At 39.2% G+C, this 27,840-nt stretch overlaps 2 protein-coding genes and 1 long non-coding RNA gene across 21 annotated transcripts in view; 2 read left to right on the top strand and 1 right to left on the bottom strand.

The window, feature by feature from the left end:
* LOC127437162 (aquaporin-9-like) overlaps positions 1-4,353 on the top strand; it is a 39,177-nt gene extending 34,824 nt beyond the window's left edge. For all 17 annotated transcript variants that reach the window (XM_051691895.1, XM_051691893.1, XM_051691894.1 and 14 more), the window contains 4 exons: positions 182-319; positions 727-845; positions 2,105-2,322; positions 3,179-4,353. In XM_051691895.1, coding sequence (XP_051547855.1) covers positions 182-319; positions 727-845; positions 2,105-2,322; positions 3,179-3,386 — 683 coding nt within the window. In that variant the 3' untranslated portion in view covers positions 3,387-4,353. The remainder of the gene's footprint in view (positions 1-181; positions 320-726; positions 846-2,104; positions 2,323-3,178) is intronic.
* Positions 262-25,069, bottom strand: LOC127437167 (uncharacterized). 2 transcript variants are annotated; one of them, XR_007896540.1, is made up of 8 exons: positions 16,484-16,593; positions 15,330-15,479; positions 13,717-13,905; positions 10,727-10,946; positions 9,465-9,634; positions 3,174-3,350; positions 2,085-2,291; positions 262-386 (listed from the first exon to the last, which is right to left on the bottom strand). It is a non-coding gene; the product is annotated as an uncharacterized LOC127437167 (long non-coding RNA). The 2 variants fall into 2 exon arrangements; XR_007896539.1 differs by lacking the exons at positions 262-386; positions 2,085-2,291; positions 16,484-16,593 and adding exons at positions 23,118-23,239; positions 24,975-25,069 and having other exon boundaries at positions 3,213-3,350.
* Positions 9,513-25,279, top strand: LOC127437161 (hepatic triacylglycerol lipase-like). Of its 2 annotated transcripts, XM_051691887.1 has the most exons (9): positions 9,513-9,661; positions 10,707-10,897; positions 13,732-13,911; positions 15,350-15,467; positions 16,791-17,024; positions 19,659-19,904; positions 21,749-21,863; positions 23,126-23,344; positions 24,994-25,279. In XM_051691887.1, exons 1-9 carry the CDS (start codon positions 9,577-9,579, stop codon positions 25,139-25,141), a joined length of 1,536 nt encoding a protein of 511 aa, XP_051547847.1. In that variant the 5' UTR covers positions 9,513-9,576; the 3' UTR covers positions 25,142-25,279. The 2 variants fall into 2 exon arrangements, with proteins under 2 accessions (XP_051547847.1, XP_051547848.1); XM_051691888.1 differs by lacking the exon at positions 16,791-17,024.
* Positions 25,280-27,840: the final 2,561 nt, after the last annotated feature.

The raw sequence follows: 27,840 nt of genomic DNA, 5'->3' as shown, positions 1-27,840 counted from the left end.
GTGTTTGTTTTGTGGTGTTTATGTTTGTAGAATATGTGCTTGTGTAGTGTTTGTATTGTTTATGTTTTTATAATATTTAAATGGTGTTCATGTTTGTGTAAACCCACACAGATCTGCTGTCTAATATTGTATTGTTTAATCTCAATGGTTTGAACAGTGAATGTTTTTGTTTGTGTGTCAGGTGGTCACCTGAATCCCGCCGTCTCACTAGCGATGGTGGTTCTGGGTAAGCTGAAGATCTGGAAGTTTCCCATCTATGTTCTCGCTCAGCTGCTGGGAGCGTTCGCTGGAGCGGCCGGAGTGTTTGGACTCTATTACGGTGAGTCTGTTCCAATGAAAACACTGCACACAAATCGCTAAACTTCACATCCTGTTGCTTCATCCTGCTGTCACACAGGGGAGAAACACAAGTGAGACCTCGATTATTTCTCTAAGACTCCAGTGAGAGCAAATGGAGACATTTTCTTGTGTCTCCTGCTTCTCAGATGTATCTCCTGATAACAAGACACCAGTTATCTCACATGTTTCTAGTGTCTTGTATCTAGTTTTATTTCTCCTGAGAAACATCAAAGTTGATATGTTGACACTGAGATCTCGATTCAGTATCATGAGCCATGAAAGAGCAACATCTGAGCAATACGGTTTTCCTCTGGTGTCTGTCTCCAGTATCTTTAAAGATCAGGATCATGTGATGATGAATGTGTGTTTTGTTGTTTTGTTGTTTAGATGCGTTCATGGAATTCACAAATGGAATTCTGTCTGTGACGGGAATCAATGCCACAGGACACATTTTTGCATCGTATCCCGGCAGACACCTCACAATACTGGGCGGATTTGTGGATCAGGTCAGAAAATTATGATTTAAAGCCGTGTGTTGATGTTAAAATACTTTTCGTATCCCAGATTAATATGCAGAGACAACTAAAAGCAATTCACGCTATGAAGTTTAATTTGAGTGACCCATCCAGCCCGATACAACAACACTGACTTGACCAATGGCGTGAGTTTGGGGTGGGACTTTCTGTTTGACTGACCAACAGCAGATGGGACGTGTATTCAGAAACAATTTTTATTTTCGCAATTCCGTTCGGTGGAGCACAAATGACACACTTCAGCTTTAATGTATCTGAATCAGTCTGTTCTTACAACAAACAATGACATCTATCAGCACAGACTGAGAGAACTGATTCTGGGTCAGTAAACCATTTACGATAAGAGAAAAACATTAGTTATAAAAAGAGGGTTTTCTGTTTGACACAGACATGTACAGACTCTCTAAATAAATTAAATAAACTCCGTCTGACCTGGAATAATCAACAAGTTTCGTACACACAGTGTTTGAGATCATATAAAGTGAAGAACAGCGTTACACTGGAAAACCACCTGACATTAAAATCAACACACGTTGAATTGAGAGTTTGTTGAGAGCGCAGACAGATGGTAGTAACCCAGACTAATGTTTGTCCTCATTCTGTGAATTTGCCTAATGCTCATTGATTGGCTGAACTTTTCTACCCAGAAAACCACCAATTAAACAAGTCTGAACCAACTGTCCTCATTCAGCTTGTTCTCTCACAAATAAACATTCAATGGGTTTTAATTATACGTGGTGAACTCTAACCACATTTAAAACTGTGCCAACACTTCATCAATTACTTTAAAGCATATCCTAAATTCTCAGTCAGTCTTTTAAAAGAAGACTTGCTTGTGTTAAAGCTGAAGTGTCATTTCTGCACCACAAGTGTCAACACACAGAACTGCACATATAATGACCGTTTCAAACAGGTTTCCCCAAGCGCTCCCCTGTCTGTCATTGGTCAATCAAACGGATAGTCCCGCCCCAAACTCACTCCATTGGTTGAGACATGTCGAGTCGCTCAAACAGATGAATGTTTTAAATAGCGTCACAGAATCAGTGTTTTCAAACTACCAACACTTATCATCCCTGAACATGAAACTGACACACAAGAAAGTATTTCATCATTCACAGAAATTAAAACACGTTTAATTGGTGAAAATGATGTTGTTGATCTTTCAGCACATTCAGTGTGTGTCAGATGTGATGACAGGTGAGTTTTAATCACATGACTCGTGCGTCTGTCAGGTCGTCTGCACAGGAATGCTGGTTCTGTGTATTCTGGCCATCATTGATGGGAGGAACATCGGCGCTCCTAAAGGTGTGGAGCCTCTGGCCATCGGTCTGATTCTTCTGGGCATCAGTGTTTCTATGGGCCTGAACTGCGGTTACCCTCTGAATCCCGCACGAGATCTCGGGCCGCGGCTCTTCACCGCTGTAGCCGGATGGGGAATGGAGGTGTTCAGGTGAGAAAACACATGAAGAACATCAACAGATGATCTGGAACTCTACAAGAACTCATCTAGATCTTCAATTCACACAAGCTCTGTAGCTGAACAGTAACCAGCATCCTAAACTGAAATAAAATGTATATATTTCTATATATTATATATTTCGAGTTTTATCTGTCTGCGGGTGTTTATCAGCTCAACACACAAACATATATTTATATACATATTGATTATTGATTACATAACATCACGTGCATTAAAGATCTGGAATTATAACAGTGGATACAGTATCACACACTCATGATCATTTCTAATGTAAATAAAGTGAATTTCATTTATTAACAAATTTAATTTATGCGCAAACTCAGAATATTACAAAAACTATATGAATAAAACAGCGTTTCCATCCCATGTGTTTAAAAGTAAATAAATCGTCACTTCTGGGGAAATTGGTGCACAATAGATACAGCATTCTCTGAGCAGTTCTATACTAAAGATGCTGTCGACTGAGATTAAACCTGTATGATTCCTTTAATGTGTTTTTATCATAGTTTATGGCGATGTCTTCTTACTAAATAAAAATGTATCCTCCTCAAGCAAGCGTATAAGATTTTATGTGCATTTTGGAGATTGTATTTGCATCTTGGTGTTTCCATCCAGCATTTTTTATGAATTAACCTGAAATTTGCATAAAAATAAATGATGGAAACCCAGCGAATGACAGAACAAACACTGTAAACAAAACATAATGTGTACATATTTTTAACAAATGGAAATATTGCATTAAACAGTGTTTGTGCTTCTTTTGATTCTCAATAATATACAGTGAATATTGTGTGTGTGTGTGTGTGTGTGTGCGTGCGCACTGCAGTACTGCTGATTACTGGTGGTGGATTCCCGTGGCGGGACCGCTGGTGGGGGGTGTGGCTGGAGCGATCATCTACTTCCTGTTGATTGAGTTGCATCACTCCAATCACACGGACAAATCTCATGAAGAACCCGAGGAAGAGGAGGAGGACGATGATGAAGACGAGGACAGCAGCCTGAAGGACAAATATGAGATCATCAACATGAGCTAGAAACCAGAAACATGAATTTACAGAAGATACATGAATGAATCTGAAATGAATGTTCAATAAATATTCAGTTCAAATACCACAGAAAATCATTTCAACTCTTTCTGTTTGTTTTATAAAGACAAACAAAAAATGACTCATAATGGAAGTCTACTGGGGCAACACATTGAAATATTATGCAATATTTTACCATTTAACGCTGATGAACCCAGTAATATAATATACATGAAAGGGCCTGTTTATACAGAGAGAAATCTACCCAGGAATAATGTCTGTAACACATAACCAGACGTTCATCTGCTGAGAAATGTTCCACATCAAAAGGATGATTAAGAGACACATAATGGAATAATAACCTGTAAGTGTTTTAACAAAAGTACAATCTGCACATTTGTGCTTTTAACCCTTCACTTTCCCCAAAGACGTCCATTATAAGTGCTTTACTGTAAACATGATTGAGGAATTAAACCGTTTTTTGTGGTAATTGACTGCATGTTACAGATGCTCTAGAGCTGAACTTGTACTGAACCCAGAACATTCAAGATCTCGCTAATTACACTGTTGATGTTCGATTGATCTCTGCTGTCATGCTCTCGTCAGGAAATCTGTCCAGATGACTCGTGACACAAAATGACCAAACATACAGCATCAGTCTATCTTTATACTGTTCATGAAAAACCTCCAGAGACGAACACACGGCTGCATTTCACTGTGAACATTCAGTGTTTCTGCAGATTTCACTACAACATACAACACGCAACCATTTACATTTAATCATTCACAGCAACAAAACTGTCAAAAGAGCGGAAAATGTTTTGCCACTCGACGTTCACATTAGGGTTAGGGTTAACCTTAACCCTTTATTTAACCTTAATGTCATGTACTGTTTAATGTTCTTTCTTTATAAAGGTTACACGTATAGTTAGTTTTCATGTGTTCATGTGTTCATGTGTGTGTAGACTTATTCAATTCTGACAGTCTTTCATAAAAGAAAAGTAGAAAAACTTTTTTGTAATGAAATTCCAAGACTCTATCTTTATGGGTTTTTTTTGCTGACATACAGATTGAACTTTTACAGCAAATTTTTGTGCAGAGGAATTTTGAGGGAATATTATGGAATCTTGGCTGCGGCTCATTTTCCGATATAAAATCATTGCCCATGAGGCGACCTTTAACAGATGACAGAAACATTCAGAGACAAAGAGACTTTATAATGTAATATACTTATTATAAAACACTCAACTAGTACTGATACAATCATGCTTTTACTTTCATTTACTGGAAGTCTGTTTAAAGCAGGTTATCAGCGGACAGACTGTGTTCTTTTGTTAATGAAACCATCAATCAAAGTCGAGGGGAATTCCGGAATAACAGAAGGAACAACGGGAGTTCATATCTGTAATGACTTTTAATCTGTGAGTTCTCTTGAAATGTTGAGTCCATAAAACAGAAAATATTACTGCAGAGAAATAGTTGAGTTCACATTGAGATCTGAGCACAGTTTGAGACACTGTTGAGATCTCTTGTGAAACTCTAGATGAGACACACGTGAGATTACTGGAGAAACATCTGAGTCTTATGTAATCTCACTGCAGTCGAGGAGAAATGGTTGAGATATTAAAGAGATGTTATGTGTGACTCTCAGGAAGGGTTAAAGGTGGAGTTTGTGCTCACATGATCATCTCTGTTATTATGAGCTTTAAATGGATCTTAAGACATCAGAGGCTTCACTAAGGAAGTAAAAACACCCACAGCACATTTATATAATATTTATAATGACAATAAAAAGATTACACAAGCCCTGACTGCAGTATTTAAACCACTTGAATATGTTCTGCTCTCACATAATACAATAATACAGTACAAATGTATAATTCAATGTAATTTTATGAGATTACATGAAACACAAAAGTAAATATATGTGAAGCTAAATCACTTTTTGTAAATCACTAAGAGTATCTGGTAAATGTCAAATAAAGTAAATAAAACGGGCTCATTTACATGCATTCAGCACACACTTTTACATGCAACTACACGAGTATTCATCTGAAGAAGACCGTAACATGAGAAGTGCTGCAATATAACACTCCAACATCGCTGAGAGAACACGTCAAGACTCGACAAGTCAAACACTGACAAGTTCATCCAAAAATGAAAATTCTCTCCTCATTTACTCAACCTCATGATATCCCAGATGTGTATGACTTTCTTCTGCAGAATACAAATGAATATTTGAATGAATAGAATATTTCAGCTCTGTAGATTCATACAATGCAAGTGAATGGTGACCAGAACATTAAAGCTCCAAAAAGCAGATTTACGTGAAGCCATGTGTAGAGTGGACATGTAGACGATGAGCTCTGCGCACTTTACTAGTGTTTAATTATTTTTGTGTTATAATCCGGTGAGATTTGATACACCCTGCTACATATTTGCTCTTTGAAGTCAATATGACAAAAAATTACAAATCCTCGGGCTCTGGAGATATTAAAAGACACTTATGTGCTCAAACTGATACCCCGGACAGGCCTGCGGACCAGGGACACTCCGGGGTGCAGCGGGAGAAATCCAGCGTCAACTGTCCAACATGTCTGTGATGCTGACGAAAATTGTTGCTGACTTAGATGATCTCGCTGTAATACGTCGATCGATTATGGCGATGGAAACAAAATTCTCTGAGTTGGTCACAAGAGTGGCAGATGTTGAGGATTGATTATCTGGAGTCATCGGAAAGGGAATTTTCTGATAATCCGCTGGCGACCAAAGTTGATTTGGAACACATTCTTGAAAAACTTGAAGATCTTGAGAATAGAAGCCGCAGGAATAACGTCCGAATTGTTGGAATTCCTGAGCATGAAGAAGGCCGAGATATGGTGAAATTCCTAGATGAGCTCTTCCCGAGTCTGCTTGATATAACAGGTCATAATATGGAAATCGAGCGAGCTCACAGAGTCCCGGCTCAGAGATCTGCTGAGGGAGACAGGCCCTGATCAATTCTGGCCAAATTTCTGAGATCATCCGATAAAGATCTCGTGACACAAGGCGAGGAGTAAAGGAAAGCTTTCTTGGAAAAACCACAAAATTTTCTTGTTCCCAGACTTTGCGAATTCGACAAGAGAGAAACATGATCGATTCAAGGAATGCAAGACAATTTTACATCAACAGAAGATCGCTTTTGCACTGATATTCCCGGCCAAACTGAGTATAAATACTAAGGAAGGCCGCAAAGTATTTTTATGCCTCAAGCAAGCACTGTCCTTCATAAAAACATTGGAGTGAGTAAACCATTTGGTGTTTCTAATGTGAGTGGATTGACTCGCTGTACTTACTCTTGGCTGTCTGAGGAAGCTGGGCGCCATTTTTGTTTCTTTTTGTGTTGATTCCACCTAGCAGCTGGAGTTTGTTTTGTGGAGGAACATACCTTCGGGACAGCTGTGGATGAATCTGATGAATCACAAATCTTTTTAAGATTTTGGAAATATACGGGTTCGGAAATATTTTTATTGCCTCCACAGAATTATTAATTCCTTTTCTAAGTTCTCAGGATACAAAGTCAATTGGTCTAAATCCGAAGCTTTGGCTCTGACAGCATACTGTCCAGTAACGGCTTTTCAACCGGGTGTCTTCCAGTGGCCCAAACAGGGCATTAAGTATTTGGGCATTTTATTCCCAGCAAATTTGTGTGATTTAGTCAGAGTTAATTTTGACCCTTTAATAAAAAGGTTTCCGAGCGATGTGGGCAGGTGGGCTTCATTACATTTATCTATGATTGGGAAGGGTAATGTTATTAAAATGAGTTGTATTCCAAAATGTAACTACTTTTAACAATATCTCATTATAGATGTCCCCCTCTCTTATTTCAAGCAGTTTGATAGCATTGTGAAGTCCTTAATTTGTAATGGTAAGCATCCCAGTTTAAATTTCAGTAAGTTACATAGGCCGATTGACAAAGGTGGGCTAGGCCTACCCAAGATTTTGTTTTATTATTATGAATTCGGTCTCAGGCATTTGGGTCATTGGTCGCTTCCACCTGAGAGAGCCCCTCCCTGGTTTGGTATTGAACAGGAAGTTCTTGCCCCTATTTTGCCATTGCAAAGCTTTTCTACCAAACTAACCAGAGAAGTTAAGCCACACCCCGTTATCTTGCATTTGCACTTGGTTTGGACAAAAGTGTCCAGAGTGTTTAATTTAGATAAGTATCCGAATGTAGCCTCGAGCATATGGCTGAATCCTAAATTATGTATTAATAAATCCCCTTTCTGCTGGTCAGAGTGGATCATGAGGGGGGTGTCCTATATGAGAGTGGAGTGTTGAGATCCTTTGAAAATTTGGTTCAACATTTTGGGATCCCCAGATCTCAGTTCTTTAGGTATTTACAGCTGCACCACCTGCTCTGTACTATTTTTGGGAGTAGCACACACCCCCCTAAAGCGGCAGATACTCTGGGAGAGGTGATTACTGCTTTTGGAAAAGGTCATGAGGCATCAGTGTATTACTCTCTGTTAATTCAGAGTCTGGGGTATGGAGCTTTAACTTCTATCAAAAGATTACAGGAGAAAGATTTAAATTTGGTATTGGAGGAGGGGGTGTGGGCTAGGATTCTAAAAAACATAAAGTCTGCATCTAGAGATGCAAGGGTGCGTCTGATGCAATTTAAGATTTTACACAGATTCTATTGGACCCCCTATAGATTGTATAGACTTGGTCGCAAAGACACACCCACCTGCTGGTGATGCCAATCAGAAGATGGGGACACAACCCATGTTTTTGGGGGTGTGTAAAGATTCAAGATTTTTGGTTGAGGGTTCAGAATTTTATCTGTGAGGTGTTGGCTGCTCAAGTTTTGCCCCAGGCTCTGTGTTCTAGGCGATGGGACGGTCATTGATGTAGGAGTTGGGTTCATGAAGAGTTGGGTCCTGGCTGGTGTCATGATCGGAAGGCAAGTCATCCTTAGGGGATGGAAATCAGCTGGAGCGCCCTCGTTTTTGGAGTGGTGCGCGGAGTTGGGCAGGGTGGCGGCATTTAAGGGGGTGGTTTGTGGAAGGCTGGGCAACACGGGATCATTCAATAAAAAATGGGGTAGGTATTTGGATTTTGTGGAGGGCTCTTGGGGGGAGACAGTGGAGGGAGATGGGTAATATTGAATGTGTGTGTACGTTCTTATTGTTTTTTATTTATCTCTTTATTTTATTTTTTTTCTGAAAACTGTCTGTTGATTTATTGTTTATATTGTGTGTCATTATTGGTTTGTTGTCAGGCCACTGGGGTGTGTGTGTTTGTGTTGGGTGGGGGGAGGGAATGTTCGGTGGGAAGGGTTTAGGTTTATGTAATGTGATTCCGTGTTTCCAGTTATGTTTATTGAATTTGTCATTGGAATCAATAAAAATTGTTAATTGCAAAAACAAAAAAAGCTCCAAAAAGCACATAAAGGCAGCATAAAAGTAATCCATAAGACTCCAGTGGTTTAATCCATGTGTTCAGAAGTGATATGATAGGAGTGGGTGAGAAACAGATCAATATTTAAGTCCATTTTTAATATATGAATCTACACCTTTTGACCAGCCCAAACCAGTAGGTGGCTGAAAGTGAAAGTGGAGATTTACAGTAAAATAGGACTTAAATATTGATCTGTTTCTCACCCACACCTGTCATATCACTTCTGAAGACATGGATTAAACCACTGGAGTCTTATGGATTACTTCAGTGTTTCCTTTATGTGATTTTTGACGTTCTGGTCACCATTCACTTACAGAGCTGAAATATCCTTCTAAAAATCTTCATTTGTGTTCTGCAGAAGAAAGAAAGTCATACACATCTGGATGAGGGGGAGTAAATGATGAGAGAATTTTCATTTTTGGGTGAACAAACCCTTTAAGTCATGAATGCTTGAAATTTAACAACATTTAGCGGCACATAGTTTCTATTTTCTGTTCCAATTGACCCACTCCATTTTCCCCATTTAAAGTGTGCCAAAAGCCAGCAGCCAATCAGAGAAAAGAATGTTTGCCTGTGAGTCATCCAGTCCCTCCCAATCTCTCTCTCTCTCTCTCTCTCTCTCTCTCTCTGTGTGTGTCCTTTTACCTTCAGCAGCTCTTAAAACAGGTTCCTCCCTCGAGCGGGCGACATTCTCTCTCCCACAAGAGCAGAAAATTCCCAACAGATCCAGTGGACTTTTCCATCATCTCATTGAATCATGTTGATCTATAGCAGGGTCGTGACCTGTTTATGTCTCATTTACACCTTGACTTCAGCTGTAGAAGAAAAAACAAACTTCACAGGTAAGGAAATAAATCCTTCCTTCACATACTGTCGGTTTAATGTCTGATGTGTATGAAGAGAGCTCTTATTTTAAACTGTAAACTTCTATAATGTTCTTACATAAAGTCTTTGAACGTTTGCCATGGAAACATCTAACAAACCACAGGGTACCGTGCTGCTGCCGCTAGTTAAATGTTCTGAAAAGACATGTGAGTGTGTGTGTGAGTGTGTTTGTGTGTGTGTGCGTCTGTGTGGGGTGTATGTCTGTTTTTGTGTGTGTGTGTGGGGTGTGTGTGTGTGAGGTGTGTGTGTGTGTGTGTGTGTGGGGTGTGTGTGTGTGAACATGTGTGTTTGTGTATGTGTGTGTGTAGAGAGTGTGTGTGTGTGGGCAGGTTTAAGTGGTTTATGAGGACTTTTTTTAGGTTATAAACTGGTAATTACAAGGGTATTATGCTATAAATGTGGTTTATGAGGACATTTCTAGTGTCCCCATAAATTAAATCACTTAAGAAACATATTAAATGATGTTTCATTGAAAATTTAAAAATGCAGAAAGTTTTTTGTGAGGGTTAGGTTTAGGGGTAGGGTTGTGTGTGTGTGTGTGAGTGTGTGTGTGTGTGTGTGTGTGTGTGTGTGAGTGTGTGTGTGTGTGAGTGTGTGTGTGTGTGTGTGTGTGTGTGTGTGTGTGTGTGAGTGTGTGTGTGTGTGTGAGTGTGTGTGTGTTTAGGGGTAGGGTTAGGGGACAGAATCTATAGTTTGTACAGTATAAAAATCATTATGTCTATGGAGAGTCCTCATAATGATAGCTGCACCAACATGTGTGTGTGTGTGTGTGTGTGTGTGTGTGTGTGTGTGTGTGTGTGTGTGTGTGTGTGTGTGTGTGTGTGTGTGTGTGTGTGTGTGTGTGTGTTTAGGGGTAGGGTTAGGGTTAGAGGATAGAATCTATAGTTCATACAGTATAAAAATCATTATGTCTATGGAGAGTCCTCATAATGATAGCTGCACCAACATGTGTGTGTGTGTGTGTGTGTGTGTGTGTGTGTGTGTGTGTGTGTGTGTGTGCAGATGCTGCTGTAGAGACTCACATCTCGAATCATGTGAAGACTCCACTGCTGGTCAAATCCAGTTTCCATGTGTATCACGAGGGAAATGTGTTTGAAGAAACCTGCACTGTCGTTCCATTCAGATCTGAAACCCTGGACAGATGCAGCTACAACAGAAGTGATCCACTGGTGCTGATCATACACGGATGGACGGTAATAAAATCCTTCATCACATGATGTCAGCTGTGATGTTTCGTGACATCTAGACAAACACAAACACCTGGTAACAGCAGATTGTTATGAGAAGATTCGGTGTGTTTGGATGTTTGACTCATTTACGGCCCTTCTGTATGAAGAACTGAACTCATGTCAACAAACATGTAGAACAGACAGGAAGTTAAAGGTCTCCTGGAGAGAATCACACTGTTTATATGTGAATTCACTTCTGTTTCTGTTACATCAACACATTGACTGTCTGATGAACATTACACACCAAAATGACAAGCACTTTCCAAACTCACAAGCCCTAACGTGATTGGCTGACTGCAAAAAAACATTGTGTTGTCTGGTAAAAATATTTAAACATCCTTAAAACAAAAAACATGACTTGAGATATTCTGTCTTGTTTTCAGAGAAATCTAACATAATTTAGTAACGATATGTAACACAATTTTTGTTCCTGTGTAGTAAGTGTTATTTCCTAATTGCTTATGCCTCAGAAGTATAGAAAATGGCTATTATTCCCCACAAACTTTGCTTTTGTGACCAGGACAGTGATATTTTGAAATGTACCTATTTCCAATGAGAAAACAGGTGAATTTGTGTCTTTTCGTTCACATGAAGTCAGAAAAAACAACATATGAATTCAAATTAACATGTATTTATACTAAAGTAATACAAAAGCAAAGGCAAAGATAGCAGGGAAACTTGGTAAATGCCACCATTCTGAAGTCTCTTATGACCTCCCAGCTGTACTCATCATACTTCAAGGTGTCCAGCGAGGTCCTGATGCTGTTGTAATCCTGTTTGAGGTGCACCGAGTGAGTCAGGGGAAGAGACGGGTACTTGTTACCGTTATGGACCAGCACGGCTTTGAGGCTCCTGGATGAGCTGTCAATGAAGAGGCACCACTCATTCTGGTTACAGGCGATTCTGATTGCCTCGAATAGACTGGTCACATTGTGGCAGAAGCAGAGCCCATCTTGACGGGTGAAGAAGCTGGAAAAAGGTTGGTGACGCTTCCTCTGATCTGCGACTTGCACACTTTCATCCAACAAGTTCCACTGCTTGAGCCTAGACGTCAAAAGCTCGGCATTGGACTTGGTGAGACCAAGATCTCTAATCAAGTCGTTGAGGTCTTTTGGTTGGGGTAGTATGGGTTTCTCTCCTCAGCTCCACCTCTGAAATTGTCATCTGGATCTACAACGTCTTCCTCGCTCTCTGACTTGCTGCTCTCTTCTAAAGATGGCTGCTCTCTCTCCGGACGAGTGGGTACGGGGAGCTCATGGCAGTGTGGCACCAGGGCGATGGATGAAGGAAGGTCTGGATACGTGATAGCGGGTGCATTCTTGCCAGTCCGACGTTTGGAAGGGTCCATCATGCAGAAGTAGCAGTTGCTTGAGTGGTCAGTGGGTTCCCGCAAAATTCTTGGGATAGCGAACTTCATGGCTCTCTTTTCCCCTCTGTACCATCCTACAAAAATACATTTATTTCACCCATGACTGATGTGTAAGAGATTCTCACAACATTTTTCATATATGATATATATTTTCAATAACAAATGAGGTGCCCAGGGTTTGTCTTGATCCCTGACAGGCATGCCGAAATATGCCTTGTAGACCTCACACATCTTTTTCGCTCTTATCTTGATAAATTGGCCGCAGACATAGCAAAATGCATCTGCCGGATGCCTGCAGCCTCTTGATGCCATCTCAGAAAAATGCAGATATGTATCCACTTAAACGCAGCTGGAACTAAACTGAACTGGTGGGCTTAAGGCCGCAGTATTTATACTACTATTTATATTACTGGAAAGTTCTAGAAGTTACTCCAAGTTTACTCAGCACTGAATCTATCTGGAGTGTTCTGGAAAATAGGTACATTTCAAAATATCACTGTCCTGGTCACAAAAGCAAAGTTTGTGGGGAATAATAGCCATTTTCTATACTTTTGAGGCATAAGCAATTAGGAAATAACACTTACTACACAGGAACAAAAAAAAAACAAAAAACAATATTTGCCAATGGGGTCAGGAAAATACATTTGTTTTCCCTTTGAATCAAGTTTTTTTTTCTTGTTATAAGCATAAACTTAACTAAATATTGTCAGATTTCTCTGGAAAACAAGACATAATAATTTGTCATTTTGCTCCTCAAGTAAATGTATCTTGTTTTAAGAATAATTCAATACTTTTACATGGAAAACAAGACAAAAATACTTAGTAAAAACTGATTTTTTCAATGTAGTCACTGGATTTGACAAATATTTGTGACGTTCATCACATCAAATCTGTGAAAGAGATTCAGAGGTTTGATCGAGTCTCATAGTAGCTAATGAACAAGAACATGATTTTCTATTATCTCCTGGTGTATATGCTAAACTTGTTAATCAAGAGGACAAGAGAAAAATCAAGGGAAATATCACTTTGAATTGGCCGTCATTTCCAATCAAATTATGCAAAAGTGTGAAAATATGATTTAATTGTGTGTATTTAGGATCCATCAGATGTTAGCTTTGAAATGATTCTTTGGCCATTTTATTTGAAAAGCTTAAAAATGTGATTTCCATCAGCGTCATTTCCAGCACAGAATTCTATTAAACACAGAATTTGAGATGTGCTGGAGATGAGTTTTCATGACTTGACATTAATCTCCTGTGATGCATGAACACACACTGATGGACATTGTTAGAAGACAAATTAAATCAACTAGAGTGTGACAAATGTTTTAACGAGACTTTACTCTCAAGAGGTTCACAGTGATTAAAGTGCCCATTAAAGTTGAAGAAACAGCAGTAATGTCAGCGTGACTCACTTGTTCTCTCTGCAGATGAATGGGATCATGGAACAGTGGATCTTCAGGTTGGCTTCTGCTCTGAAGATCAGGATTGGTCAGGTCAATGTGCTCATCAGTGATTGGAGGAATCTGGCCCTGCAGCCTTATCCAATCGCAGCCAAGAACAGCCGTCAGGTGGGACAGGATGTGGCCGTGCTGCTCAAGTGGCTGGAGGTGATTAAAATTCCACATGGAAACGTTTTCACATTGAAACCTACAAAATATAAAACCCTACACATGCTGCTGGTCCAATATGAACACATCTACAGTTGAAGTCAGAAGTTTACATACACTTTGTTAGTATTTGGTAGCATTGCCTTTAAATTGTTTAACTTGGGTCAAATGTTTTGGGAATCCTTCCACAAGCTTCTCACAATGAGTTGCTGGAATTTTGTCCCATTCCTCCAGACAGAACTGGTGTAACTGAGTCAGGTTTGTAGGCCTCCTTGCTCGCACACGCTTTTTCAGTTCTGCCCACAAATTTTCTATCGGATTGAGGTCAGGACTTTGTGATGACCACTCCAATACCTTGACTTTGTTGTCCTTAAGACATTTTGCCACAACTTTGGAGGAATGCTTGGGGTCACTGTCCATTTGGAAGACCATTTGTGACCGAGCTTTAACTTCATGACTGTCTCACCCTTTTTTCTCCAAACACAATGATGGTCATTATGGCCAAACAGTTCAATTTTTGTTTAATCAAAAATCAAGATTGTAATGATCAGCGTTCCCATGGAAACAATCAGGGTTTCCATGGAAATGCTGATTCAGCATACCAGCGTAACCTAAAACACATAAGGCCAAAACATAGACATGCTTTGACAAAAACAGACAGAGAATGATGATGTCACGGCCCTCGTCAGACGAAAACTCAACCTGGCATGGAGACAGGACCATGACATCACCGGAAAGCGCACGGCGGTAACTCGTGCACGGTGGTCCCAAACAACCAGACCCGTGCCCTCACACAAATGGGGTACACAAAACACCAAGGCAGGCCGATACTGCCATGGTCCCGTAAGGCAGAACCCCAACTTGACAAGGTGACCGGTACACCTGAACGGACAATTGTTTGTACAGATGAACGTGGTACCTTCAGGTGTTTGGAAATTGCTCCCAAGGATGAACCAGACTTGTGGAGGTCCACAATTTTTATTTCTGAGGTCTTGGCTGATTTCTTTTGATTTTCCCATGATGTCAAGCAAAGAGGCACTGAGTTTGAAGGTAGACCTTAAAATACATCCACAGGTACACCTCCAATTCAGTACACCTCCTATCAGAAGATAACTGGCTAATTGTCTAAAAGCTTGACATCATTTTCTGGAATTTTCCAAGCTGCTTAAAGGCACAGTTAACTTAGTGTATGAAAACATCTGACCCACTGGAATTGTGATATAGTCAATTAAAAGTGAAACAATCTGTCTGTAAACAATTGCTGGAAAAATTACTCATGTCATGCACAAAGTAGATGTCCTAAACGACTTGCCAAAACTATAGTTTGCTAATATTAAATCTGTGGAGTGGTTAAAAAATGTATGTAAACTTCTGACTTCAACTGTATATACGAGTGAAGCGTATGATTGAGAACTGACATCACTTCCTCTCTTGACAGGAAGCTGTGCAGCTCTCCATGGATAAAGTGCATCTGATTGGCTACAGTCTGGGTGCACATGTGGCTGGATTAGCAGGAAGTCACTTCAGAGGCTCCAGGAAAGTCGGCCGCATCACTGGTGTGTTTACACCTTATAATATAAAACAGAACTACATTCAAACACACATTTCAGAGTTTGACAATGTTTAAATTCAGGAAGAAAGAGTGCATGTGTTCTAATATACAACTAACAAGTTTTGGTTCCCAGAACGTTCTGAAAACGTTGGGTTTTGGTTCCCAGAATTGTTTTGTTTTTTCAGGAGTTGTTTTTCTTCGTTGTTTTTTCAGAAATGGAACGTTTGTTTTAGGTTGTACATGATCGTTCTCCTAACATTCCCTTAACCTTTTTATTCCCAGAACCTTTCTGCAACCTTGCTGCAACCTCAACAAACAGACAAGCCATCAATAGATTATTTATTATAATGAATTTATTATAATGAATTAGAATTATTAATCATTCAAATCAGCAACACATTTAGAGTAAGATTATATACTTTCTGCAGCTCTGCTGTATATGAACATCACACTGAAAACACCTCGACTTTACATTTCCTAAAACACTGTACCTCATTAATAGACATTAATCTGCAGATATTGAAGTAAATTATTCCAAATAACCATTGACTTCAGAATAAGAATCAGAAATTAATGCACAGACATTTAAAGTTGAATAAACAATTGACCCCCCCCCCAAAATAACCAAATGAGAACCATGCACTAATGTTAGGGGAACGTTCTGTGTTTGCTGGGATGGCAGTTGCTCGGCTGGTGCATGAAGCTCTTGAAGTACATGAACACTCACGCCCGTTTCACATCACAAGTGTGATTGGCGCCTGAGCAGAGCATATTTTTTCGGCATCCATAATAACAGATTAGAGCATTCACATTGGAAGCGTCAGTAGCGCGTCAGTAGCGCGTCAGTAGCGTGTCAGTAGCGCGTCAGTAGCGTGTCAGTAGTGCGTCAGACCGTCGCGTGAGCTGCAGTGCAGCGGGGGTTTTGGCTTCGAGTCTATTTTTGTAGTGCCGCTCATGCTTCCCTTCAAAGACTTTACCATCCACTGTGAGAGCTTTGAAAACACTTTTTGCAACACTTACCTAAGAGAACCTGCGTAATCCACTGACACCACATGAGTCTTGGCGCCTGGCTGTAGTCACGTGATCTACCGTATCTCAGCTCAGATCACTGGAGTCTCTTTCAGCAGCTGTAATGTATTCTGAGAACTCGTTAGTGTGATTGAAATAATCTGCTAGTGGGTTTCTGATGAAAACTTTATGAGCATTGCTACAGAATTTTGTAGACTAGTTAATTAACAAAATACCCAACATCCCCCTATTTGAAGCACTTAAAAGCCCATTTAAAGCTTGTGTATCTTTGCTCTGTTTTTAACGGTGTCTCTGACAGGTCTGGATCCCGCCGGGCCCCAGTTTGAGGGTGTCCCTGCGTTTGACAGATTGTCTCCAGATGATGCGCAGTTTGTGGACGCCATTCACACATTTGCCATGAGCAGTATAATGCTGGGAGTGGGAATAAAACAAACGGTCGCTCACGTGGATTTCTATCCAAACGGTGGCTCGTTTCAGCCCGGCTGCAAGATGCTCGACATCTACAATAATGTTTATCAGTACGGACTGCAAGGTACCAATAACACAGATACACTTCCTGCACATAACCAGAACAACAACAACAACAACAACAACAACAACACCACCACAGATCACTCGCAGCTAAATATTTCCACATTACTGCATTCTATGCACTATTACTATTTCTGCATTATGTATACTGTACACAGAAATATCAGATGATGACCTACTACATTTACCAAAATATGCAAAATACAACCAAACACACTGCTCCATTTCCAGTCCGACAAGTTACCTGGAAGTATTGGTGTGTTCAAGTCATGTTGGAATGATTGAATTTTATGAGTTGAGTGCACAGGAAGGGTTAGGGTTAGGTTGTAATCACCAGTGGGAAACTCAGGATTTTCGGAGCCCAGACTTTCCGAGCTGGGAGCATGTCTATTAACAAATCATGACGGAAGCAAATTGGTATTGAACAAGACTCATCTTTTACGAGCACGAACTACAATCCCATGAAGCATTGTGAATGACGTAATCGAATAAAAACAATTGAAATTTATATTGATTTTAGGTTGTTGTTTATAAGTGTAGATACAATATATTTTAAGCTTACTTCAAAATATTCTGATATACAGTGACATGCAAATGTTTGGGCACCCCTGGTCAAAATTTCTGTTGCTGTGAATAGTTAAGTGAGCAGAAGATGAACTGATCTCCAAAAGGCATAAAGTTAAAGATGAAACATTATTTTTAACATTTTAAGCAATATTAGTGTATTATTTTTGTTTTGTACAATTTTAGAGTGAAAAAAAGAAAGGAGCACCATGCAAAAGTTTGGGCACCCCAAGAGATTTGAGCTCTCAGATAACTTTTACCAAAGTCTCAGATATTAATTAGCTTGTTAGGGCTGTGGCTTGTTCACAGTCATCGTTTGGAAAGGCCAGGTGATGTCAGTTTCAAAGCTTTATACAGACTCTGACTCCTCAAATCTTGTCCCAACAATCAGCAGCCATGGGCTCCTCTAAGCAGCTATCTAGCACTCTGAAAATTAAAATAATTGATGCCCACAAAGCAGGAGAAGGCTATAAGAAGATAGCAAAGCGTTTCAGGTAGCTGTTTCCACAGTTCATAATGTAATTAAGAAATGGCAGTTAACAGGAACGGTGGAGGTCAAGTTGAGGTCTGGAAGACCAAGAAAACTTTCAGAGAGAACTCCTCGTAGGATTGCTAGAAAGGCAAATCAAAACCCCTGTTTGACTGCAAAAGACCTTCAGGAAGATTTAGCAGACTCTGGAGTAGTGGTGCACTGTGACACCTGCACAGATATGACCTTCATGGAAGAGTCATGAGAAGAAAACCTTTCCTGCATCCTCACCACAAATTTCAGCATCAGAAGTTTGTAAATGAACATCTAAACAAGCCTGATGCATTTTGGAAACAAGTCCTGTGGACTGATGAAGATAAAATATCACTTTTTGGCCGCAATGAGCAAAGGTATGCTTGGAGAAAAAAGGGTGCAGAATTTCATGAAAAGATCACCTCTCCAACTGTTAAGCACGGGGGTGGATCAATCATGCTTTGGGCTTGTGTTGATGCCAGTGGCACAGGGGAACATTTCACTGGTAGAGGAAAGAATGGATTAAATTAAATACCAGCAAATTCTGGAAGAAAACATCACACCATCTGTAAAAGAGCTGAAGATGAAAAGAGGACTGCTTCTACAACAGGATAATGATCCTAAACACACCTCAAAATCCACAATGGATGACCTCAAGAGGTGCAAGCTGAAGGTTTTGCCATGACCCTCACAGTCCACCAACCTAAACATCATCGAAAATCTGTGGATAGACCTCAAAAGAGCAGTGCATGCAAGACGGCCCAAGAATCACAGAACTAGAAGCCTTTTGCAAGGAAGAATGGGCGAAAATCCCCCAAACAAGAACTGAAAGACACTTAGCTGGTCACGAAAAACATTTACAAGCTGTGATACTCGCCAGGGGGTGTTATTAAATACTGACCATGCAGGTGCCCAAACTTCTGCTTCAGGCCCTTTTCCTTTTTTGTTATTTTGAAACTGTAAAAGATGAATATAAAAAAGTAAAATTGCTTAAAATATGAAAGAAATGTGTCATCTTTAACTTTAAGCCTTTTGGATATCAGGCCATCTTTTGCTCGCTTAGATATTCACAGCAACAGAAGTTTTGATCAGGGGTGCCCAAACTTTTGCATGCCACTGTATTCTAATATATATGTAGTTTGAGGGTGTATTGAGAGCAACTCGATTGTGTCATTCACAGTGCTTCTCTGATTGGTGGATCTCTCTTTAGGATTATGGTTATTGTAGTTCTTCACCAGGAATTCTGCTATTACACGATTTTTAAACAATGAAGTTGAAATAATGCAGACTGATGTCTTGAACAGAAGCATATATCATCGATTATCAACCTCAGAGCTCACGGTAGGTCTGTCTTTAAAGTTTTATAAGCTATCGTTGAAAATCAATTTGTCTATGGAAAAAATGACTGTGATTTTTACTTGTGAAACTGTTGCGCTCTATTTGGTTTTACTTGGATTTTTAACTTGATTGTATTTTGAATGTAAAGTTTAATTTGCATGCATTTTTGTACTGCTAATCACACACACGTTTAAAGCATCTACCCGGCTTCTACCCGTGTGTTTCTAACAGGTGTACCCAAGACGATAAAATGCCCCCATGAACGCGCAGTCAAACTCTTCACCGACTCTCTGCTCAACACCAGCCAGCCCATAATAGGCTACCGTTGCCGAGATGAAAGCACCTTCAACAAAGGCCTGTGTCTGGACTGCAAACAGAAGCGCTGTAACATGCTAGGCTACGACATCAGACATGTGCGTGTGGGAAAGAAAGCTAAAGGCCTGTACATGAAAACCGGTCCAGATACACCTTATAAAGGTCAGTTTATACTCGACTCCTGTTATATAGCAGTTATAACAGCTGCTTCTGGAAGTTTTCATTTATTGTCTCCACACTGAAAAAGAGTTTTAATAATAATGTATAAAGTTATAACTGTCATAAGCTCTGAGGCTGTTAAATTATAATATACGCTTGTGTGGAAACCAAAATTCAGTGATTCCAACTTTATTTAAAATAATTTACATTTAATTGCCAAATTCCTGGTGGAAAAACTACACTACCCATAATCCTGGAGAGAAAACCACCAATCAGAGAAACTGCTGTTAATATGTTTGTGCTCTAACATCAATCTCAGAGCTGGTTAGTTTGGATCATGTCTTAAAGCTCTTTAATAAAGAATAGTTTGAAATCTCTATGGTGATCATGAAAGGAAAAATAATAATAATAAAACATAATGTTTTAATAATTTTTATAGAGCGCAGCAGTTCAGCGGTCTTGTTTTAGTATTTCCCATTCATTTTTTCCATAGTGATTTCATAAGAGTTTTTATGAAACCAACCAGATCCAAAGTGAATCACAACATAACAAACTTTGAAGCAAAAAAGTATTAAAAAGACAAAGATACAAGACTGTGTGCTTTAATGAGGAAATGAACTACAATCCCATGATGCATTGCAGATTAATTTCTTGACTTAAAAAGGATGAATAAGTATAAAACTATTAATTCCAAGTTTTTTTAATTGTGTGTAAAAACAATATATTAAAATTTTATTGCAAAATATTCAGATATATACAACTATATCAGTAGTTTGTGAGTGTAGAGAGAGCGACTTGATTGCATCATTCACGGTGCATCATGGGAGTGGGCGGAGCTCTTTTGACAATTCTCTGATTGGTGGATCTCTCTTTAGGATTATGGGTAGTGTAGTTGTTCACCAACTCTGCTTTTAAACATGATTTTTAAACAATAAAGTTCAATTAACACAGACTGATGTCTTCAACAGAAGTATATACCATTGAGTAGCAACCTCAGAGCTCACTGTAGGTCTGTCTTTAAAGATTTATAAGTTATTGTTGAAAATCAATTCGCCTATAGAGAAAATGAATGTGATTTTTAATTGTGGTACCAGACCGTTGCGATCTATTGTGGCATTACGTTTGATGTGAAGTCAGGACTCTCTTCCACACCCGCTGCAACCCGACTGGGGCCTTACGGAACCCGACGGTTCTCGTGTTGGGTTCGGGTCAGTTTTTCAAGTAGGACTTCAGGTTCGGGTTTGTAATTAATGAAAAATAAACAGGCTTACCGAACTTCTTTCACACACTCGCTCTCACTCACAGACACTCACAAACAGACGAGTTAAGGGCCGTTCACACAGAACATGTTTTTGCATGCATCTGTTCTGTTTTCCCACTGTTAAAACACATGCTGGACGAATGTCTTTGATATTTGCACCACGTCTCACTTTTTTTTTAGCGTCTCACGAAGGACCGGCACATTTTAAACACCATGTCAAGATAAAAACAACTTCAGATTGCTCTAGTGCACTGAGGGGGTGCTGTGCCTTGTTAAAATTGTGTAGGTTGACTCTTTCAGTACTGTTTTGAATGTTGCCTATATGCTTACATAAAATACAGCCTATTGCAACAGTACTTGCTAGGAGAAGAAATTAGATAGTAAGCGATTTCGGGTTCGGGCTTATAATCTGACGGTATCGTTTGGGTCGGGTAGGGTCGGGTTTCATTTTAAGGCCCGTGCAGACATCTACCGCGTGTACTATTGCGGTCTGAATAAACACTCCACATGCAGACATTAAATAATGGGTGAGGAAAGTGTATCCTGTTTCCGTTTATATGATTCTGCTCACACACCCTGTTTCCAGTGTTTCATTACCAGCTGAGAGTTCTGCTGCTGAATGTGATTGAACCTGTCGAGGCATCTGTGACGGTTTCACTAAACGGAACCACAGGAGAGAGCACAGACTTAACCACAGTACTGTGAGTCAATACACACACACACACACACACACACACACACACTCATACTGTATCACACACACACTCACACACACTCATACTGTACACACACACTCACACTGTACACACACACACACTCATACTGTTCACACACACACACTCACACACACTCATACTGTACACACACACACTGTACACACACTCACACACACATACTGTTCACACACACACTCATACTGTACACACATATTGTTCACACACACTCATACTGTACACACATATTGTTCACACACACTCATACTGTACACACATATTGTTCACACACACACTCACACACACTCATACTGTACACACACACACTCACACACTCATACTGTACACACACTCATACTGTACACACACACACTCACACACTCATACTGTACACACACTCATACTGTACACACACTCATACTGTATACACACACACACACACACACTCACACACACATACTGTTCCATGCATTTTATGGATTTTATACAGATCTAACAATAATTTCTATCTCCTAACCATAATTCTTATGAATCTTTCAATGAATCATGCCAAACAACTCATGAACTACTGAATTAACATCTGATTCACTCACTGAACCGTATGATTTCAGTCGTGTTCGACTCCACAAGAACTGTTCAGTGCACTTAATGGTTACTTTCACCGGTCATCACTCGTTTGTTCATATGATAAAATGTATTTAATGATTCACACTGACAACCTAATAAATGCTATAATAAAAATTCAACAAACAATTAAAATAGTTTCAGTAATATAATACAATATAATACACACACACACGTCCCACTGTAAAAGCAGAATTCTGTCAGAAACACTGAATGAGATTGAGCATGCCTGTAAAATTAACTCATATTTTATGTGATAATACAGACCTAGAGTAGACTTACAGGACTATATCTGATTTTAAAAATAACAAACAGGGACATTCTGTCATTTGTGTGTCTGTGCTGTAGAGATTCAACAGCATCCACACAGCACTAATACACTAATATAATCAATCATTCCCAATAATGCACTGCTGTAGGTCTGTGTTCTGTATCAAACACACGTCACTAATACATGAGACTGCACGTGGAGTTTACAGTGTGTGTGTGTGTGTCTATTTCATCCCATTATGACACAGCTCTGCAATTAACATCTTAGAAATCAATACTGTTATTTTGCATGTGTAAAAATATCTGTGAAATGTATACATGTTATAACACTGTAATAATGGTGTTCACCTGCGCAGGTATCAGGAGAGCTCAGGTGAGAAGAGCTTCACGTCTCTCATCACAGTGGACACTGATGTGGGTCACCTGACGTCCATCAGACTGGTCTGGAGGGGAGAACTGGTCTGGTCCAGCTGGTTGAGACGGGTCAGAAACATCATGAGCTGGACCGGACCGTATCAGGTTCCGGAACTCAGTGTGTGGAGAATCCGGATCAAATCAGGAGAGACTCAAGAGAAGTGAGTTTACATGGAGAATAGAATTCACCAGACACTAAACTCTTATAAACCATCCAGAGGATTTTCTGACATTATTTTGCGTTCCCTAGCAACCCCTTTATCCAACACTTATGAAAAGGTACCATGGTAACCATATTTTAACCATGATATTTGAGAAAATCATAGTAATAATACAGGAAAAACAAGATTTTGTGGTGAATATAGCAGAAAAGATGAAGTTCTTTCTACACTGAATAAGTTAAAGCGTGAACTTGAAAATATTAAGTAAATTCAACATTTGCACTCAATTCAAACATTTAAATATGAATTCTCTAGCTTATATTATTTATGATTCTGTTATCTTTACAATGTGTCATCATGTATCAGTCCAAAAGTAGAAAACCTCGTCATATTCATTTACTAATTGAGTAAATCTCACAGGTAAATAAAGTAAATCTGACTTACCTTTTCAAAACCGGTGCTCCCAGCATGCACTGCACTTGAATAATTAATGAGCTTGCATGTTTTCACTGTTTGCAAGTTGATTTGTCACGCTTAGGAACTTCTTGTTTTGTAAAGTCTGAAATGTTGTCTGTTGTTCCCACCATTGTGTTGAGGTGTGTGTGTGTGTGTATGTGTGTGTGTGTGTGTGCAGCTCAGGATGATGTTTGTGTCCATTAAAGCAAGTTGATGATATTTAATCGAGTTCATAACATGGATTAAACTCCCCTGAATGCTTCTGTGTTATTTTAGTACATTTAAAACTCATTGAAATGCAAGTACACTTTTAAAAGCATGGCTTAATTTAGTACCGCTTGAGTAAATGTACAAAGAGTGAGTGAAGTTTCCTGAAACAGTATTTCAAAGTCAACTTTACTTGAAAGTATGGTCTACTACATTTACTAGGAATTTCTGCACGGAAACTGTTTCCTAGGGTTTTTTTTTAGGTAAATCTCACTTCAAATTTTTAGTGTATGGTTATAAATCATTCTGCCAAAACAAGCTTAGTTTTACTATAGTAACACAAGACGTGCTCACTGCAGGCCAGGATTACTCGAGTGAAATATACTTGTACCACAAATTAACCACGTTTAACTATAGTAAAACTGTTACCATTTCGACCTGTATTACTTTAGTCTATGTTTGTACTATTACTATGGTTTTACTACACATATGGGTAGAATATGGTTACTGTAGTAAAAACAATGGTAAACGATGTGATTACAATAGTGTTACTACAAATATAATGGTCCATTCATGGTTAATTTATTGCGAGGGAAAGTAAAACTATTTAGTTAATGGCTCCGTGATGTTGTTGGCACTTTTCTGTTAGTTTTGGCAACCATAGTTTCTGCCAAAATTGCCAGTTACTCGTTATCTGTGATTTCTATAGTATAAGCACCACTAACATGCAAAGAAAGCTTCATACACTGTTTAAAGAAGAGTCCATATTTATTATGTATTTCCAGAAGTAACTGTGGGATTTGGATGGAAACTATGGTTACCATTGTACAGTTTCCTAAGAGATATTTCTGCAATCTAGATTTTCATTGAACAGATAAATCCTTCTGATAAACAATTCTGCCTGTAGTGACAGACTTCATAAATACAGTTCACAATTAAACACAGTGTGTAATTACAGTATAATTACATGCATGTTCTCTTGTCAGGATGTGGTTCTGTGGCGTGTCCGATGAAGTGACCAACCTGAAACCGTCTGAGGAGAAAGAGTTCAGACGCTGTGAGACTTTAAAGAGAAAAAAACAGAAATCAAAGACTCTACACACGAGATCATTCACAACTGATGACACAAACTGAATGAACAGACTCAAGTGATTCAGAGTCTTTTTATAAATGCAGTTCAAGTACTCAAAATTACATCTCTTCCACACTACGATTGAAATGTTACATAAAAATGTGGGTACTGTATAAAACACAGTGAACACTGAATTTAAATGTTTTTTTGTTTTGTTTGTATTTTCACTGGTTTTGAAACTTTAGTGATTGGCCTATTTTCACCTACGACATTGACTCAATTAAGATGTTTTTCAGTGCACTCATCCTCTATGAAGTTTCACCAAGACTATGTAAAAATTAAAAAGACAAATACAGACAAATATTCAAATAATTCAGTCCAGATCACAGGAAAAAACATCAAACCACCTCAATGTTTCATTATCATGATGGCAGTACCGAAAATCGTCATCGTCATGTGCTGTGAAGAAGCTCACGTGTTTCGAGAGAGGAAATCTCTCTCGATGTGGTCACTCTGGATCTGACAGACGGAAAAAGTATAAAAATGTATCTTGAAATATAGCAGAAATTCTGCAGTTACTGTACATAGTTTACAAGAGAGCAAGTCGACAGTCATCACGGGGCGCTGAAATCAGATTCAAAACCTTCATATCGTACGGCAAGCCGCATTAACATTTATTCATATGCAGGATATCAATTATAGATATCGAGAACTCAGTTTTCACTGTTTCAGTAATCATGCTTGCACAAGCAAAAACATTCATTCTTGCTATCAGAAATGGAATTTCAACAAGTGAAAAACACAATTTTTGATTTGTGTAACTGCATTTTCACCAGAAGAATTTCACAATCTGTCATTCACTCCTGTTCAAAACACTAGTTGGAATTATAATTTCACATATGCAGTTTTTACTAGTAAAAATGTTCATTCTTGACATAAAATGACTTGCAGAAACACCCACACTTGATATCAATGTTTTCACTAGTTAATTTCACATGCGATTGTAAATAGCAAGACAGACTTTTACGATATCTTTAATTACTCTCCAATCAATTTTCAGACATCTGAAATACTAAATTTAACATGTTGAATTTTTTTACAGATTTCAAAAGTTAGCATTATAGCGGACATGTGTATTTATAATTTCAACGAGTAAGAAATGAATTATAAATATCTGTAATTGTGTTTTGAACACGAGTGAATAACAGATCACTGTGAATTCTACTAGTAAATATGCAGTTGTAATTATTAAGAATTATGTTGTTTACAAGCGTTTTAAATCAAGAATGGGTATTTCCACGAGTAATGACATCAGGGCTCGACATTAAGGATTGTGTTTGGCGTTTGGACAAGTAAACTGGTCATACACTGGTCATCGGGTAAAAAAAGTTACTTGTCCAGAGACACAAATAAGGAACTTTTTTTCAACTGTGGTGTAAATATAATTTTGACAGAAGCATTATTCTCATCAATAGTTTTCCAGCAAGACGTGATTCAATCATGTACCAACTTACATTAACATTATTTTTCTTGGCAAACCAAATACTTTTTTTTTGGGGGGGGGGGGGGTTTCCCCTTTTTCTCCCAATTTGGAATGCCCATTTCCAATGCGCTCTAAGTCCTGGTGGTTGCATAGTGATTCGCCTCAGTCCGGGTGGTGGAGGACGAATCCCAGTTGCCTCCGCGTCTGAGACCGTCAACCCGTGCATCTTATCACGTGGCTTGTTGAGCACGTTGCCACGGAGACACAGCGCGTGTGGAGGCTTCACGCCATCCACCGCGGCAACCACGCTCAATTCACCACACACCCCACCGAGAACAAACCACATTATAGCGACCACGAGGAGGTTACCCCATGTGACTCTACCCTCCCTAGCAACCGGGCCAATTTGGTTGCTTAGGAGACCTGGCTGGAGTCACTCAGCAGGCAAACCAAATACTTAAACAGGTCATTAAAATGATAGTTCACCCAGAAATTCTGTCACGATTACTCAACCTCATGTTGTTCCAACCCCACAGATGTAAATTAAAAACCAAAGGCAGAATGTTAGTCTCAGTCACCATTCACTGTCATTCATCTTTTTTCCTTACAATGATCGTGAATGGTGACTGAGACTAACATTCGGCCTAACATTTCCTTCTGTGGTCCAAGGATGAAAGATTAAATGTCATGTGTGTTTGCGATACATTAAGTTATGACTGTTTTTGGGTCAGCTATCCCTTAAAGAGTTCAAGTCCATGTAAATTAACAGATGAAATCCTGAAAGAGGAGACCTTGCTGTTAAATCAGTTATGATGTAAAAGGTGCTGTAATATGAGCCGCAAATCAGATCACTTCAGTGTCACGTGTAGCACTATAGTCTGCTTCATTGTTCATAAACAGGAGTGAAACTTTAACTGTGCCGCTTGGTTGCAGAGATCGCTCTTTTTATATAAATGTAACGACATATGCATGTCAAATTAACAGGTTGAAGTTCAGCAAAAATGTGCTAGCGTGCTGCGCTCTCACTGTAGTCTAAACCTGACACGTGTTCAATGAGCTGCTGTGAGAGAAGCAGTCACGCTAATTATATGACCATAGAAAGCGGGAAAAATGTGCGCAATCCACCCCAGAATTTCATGCCCAGTTTGTAATAAGTGAAACAGGCCTATGTTATATCACAAATATAGCCAGCTAATTTTCATTATTGTGTTAATCAGTCTGCTGTAAAATTCTCTTTCACTTCCCCCTTCGTTAATGTCGAACACTGAACATCATTTT

The sequence above is a fragment of the Myxocyprinus asiaticus genome, chromosome 48, assembly GCF_019703515.2.
Source record: "Myxocyprinus asiaticus isolate MX2 ecotype Aquarium Trade chromosome 48, UBuf_Myxa_2, whole genome shotgun sequence".
NCBI classification, from domain to species: Eukaryota; Metazoa; Chordata; class Actinopteri; order Cypriniformes; family Catostomidae; genus Myxocyprinus; species Myxocyprinus asiaticus.
This window is presented reverse-complemented; position numbering and strand designations above follow the sequence as displayed.

Excerpts from the sequence above, each read along its gene's own strand:
- LOC127437161 (XM_051691887.1), top strand. The coding sequence starts at position 9,577 with ATGTTGATCTATAGCAGGGTCGTGACCTGTTTATGTCTCATTTACACC. Across the intron at positions 17,025-19,658 it reads TTATCAGTACGGACTGCAAG|GTGTACCCAAGACGATAAAA; the intron begins GTACCAATAACA and ends TGTTTCTAACAG. Across the intron at positions 19,905-21,748 it reads TCCAGATACACCTTATAAAG|TGTTTCATTACCAGCTGAGA; the intron begins GTCAGTTTATAC and ends CCCTGTTTCCAG.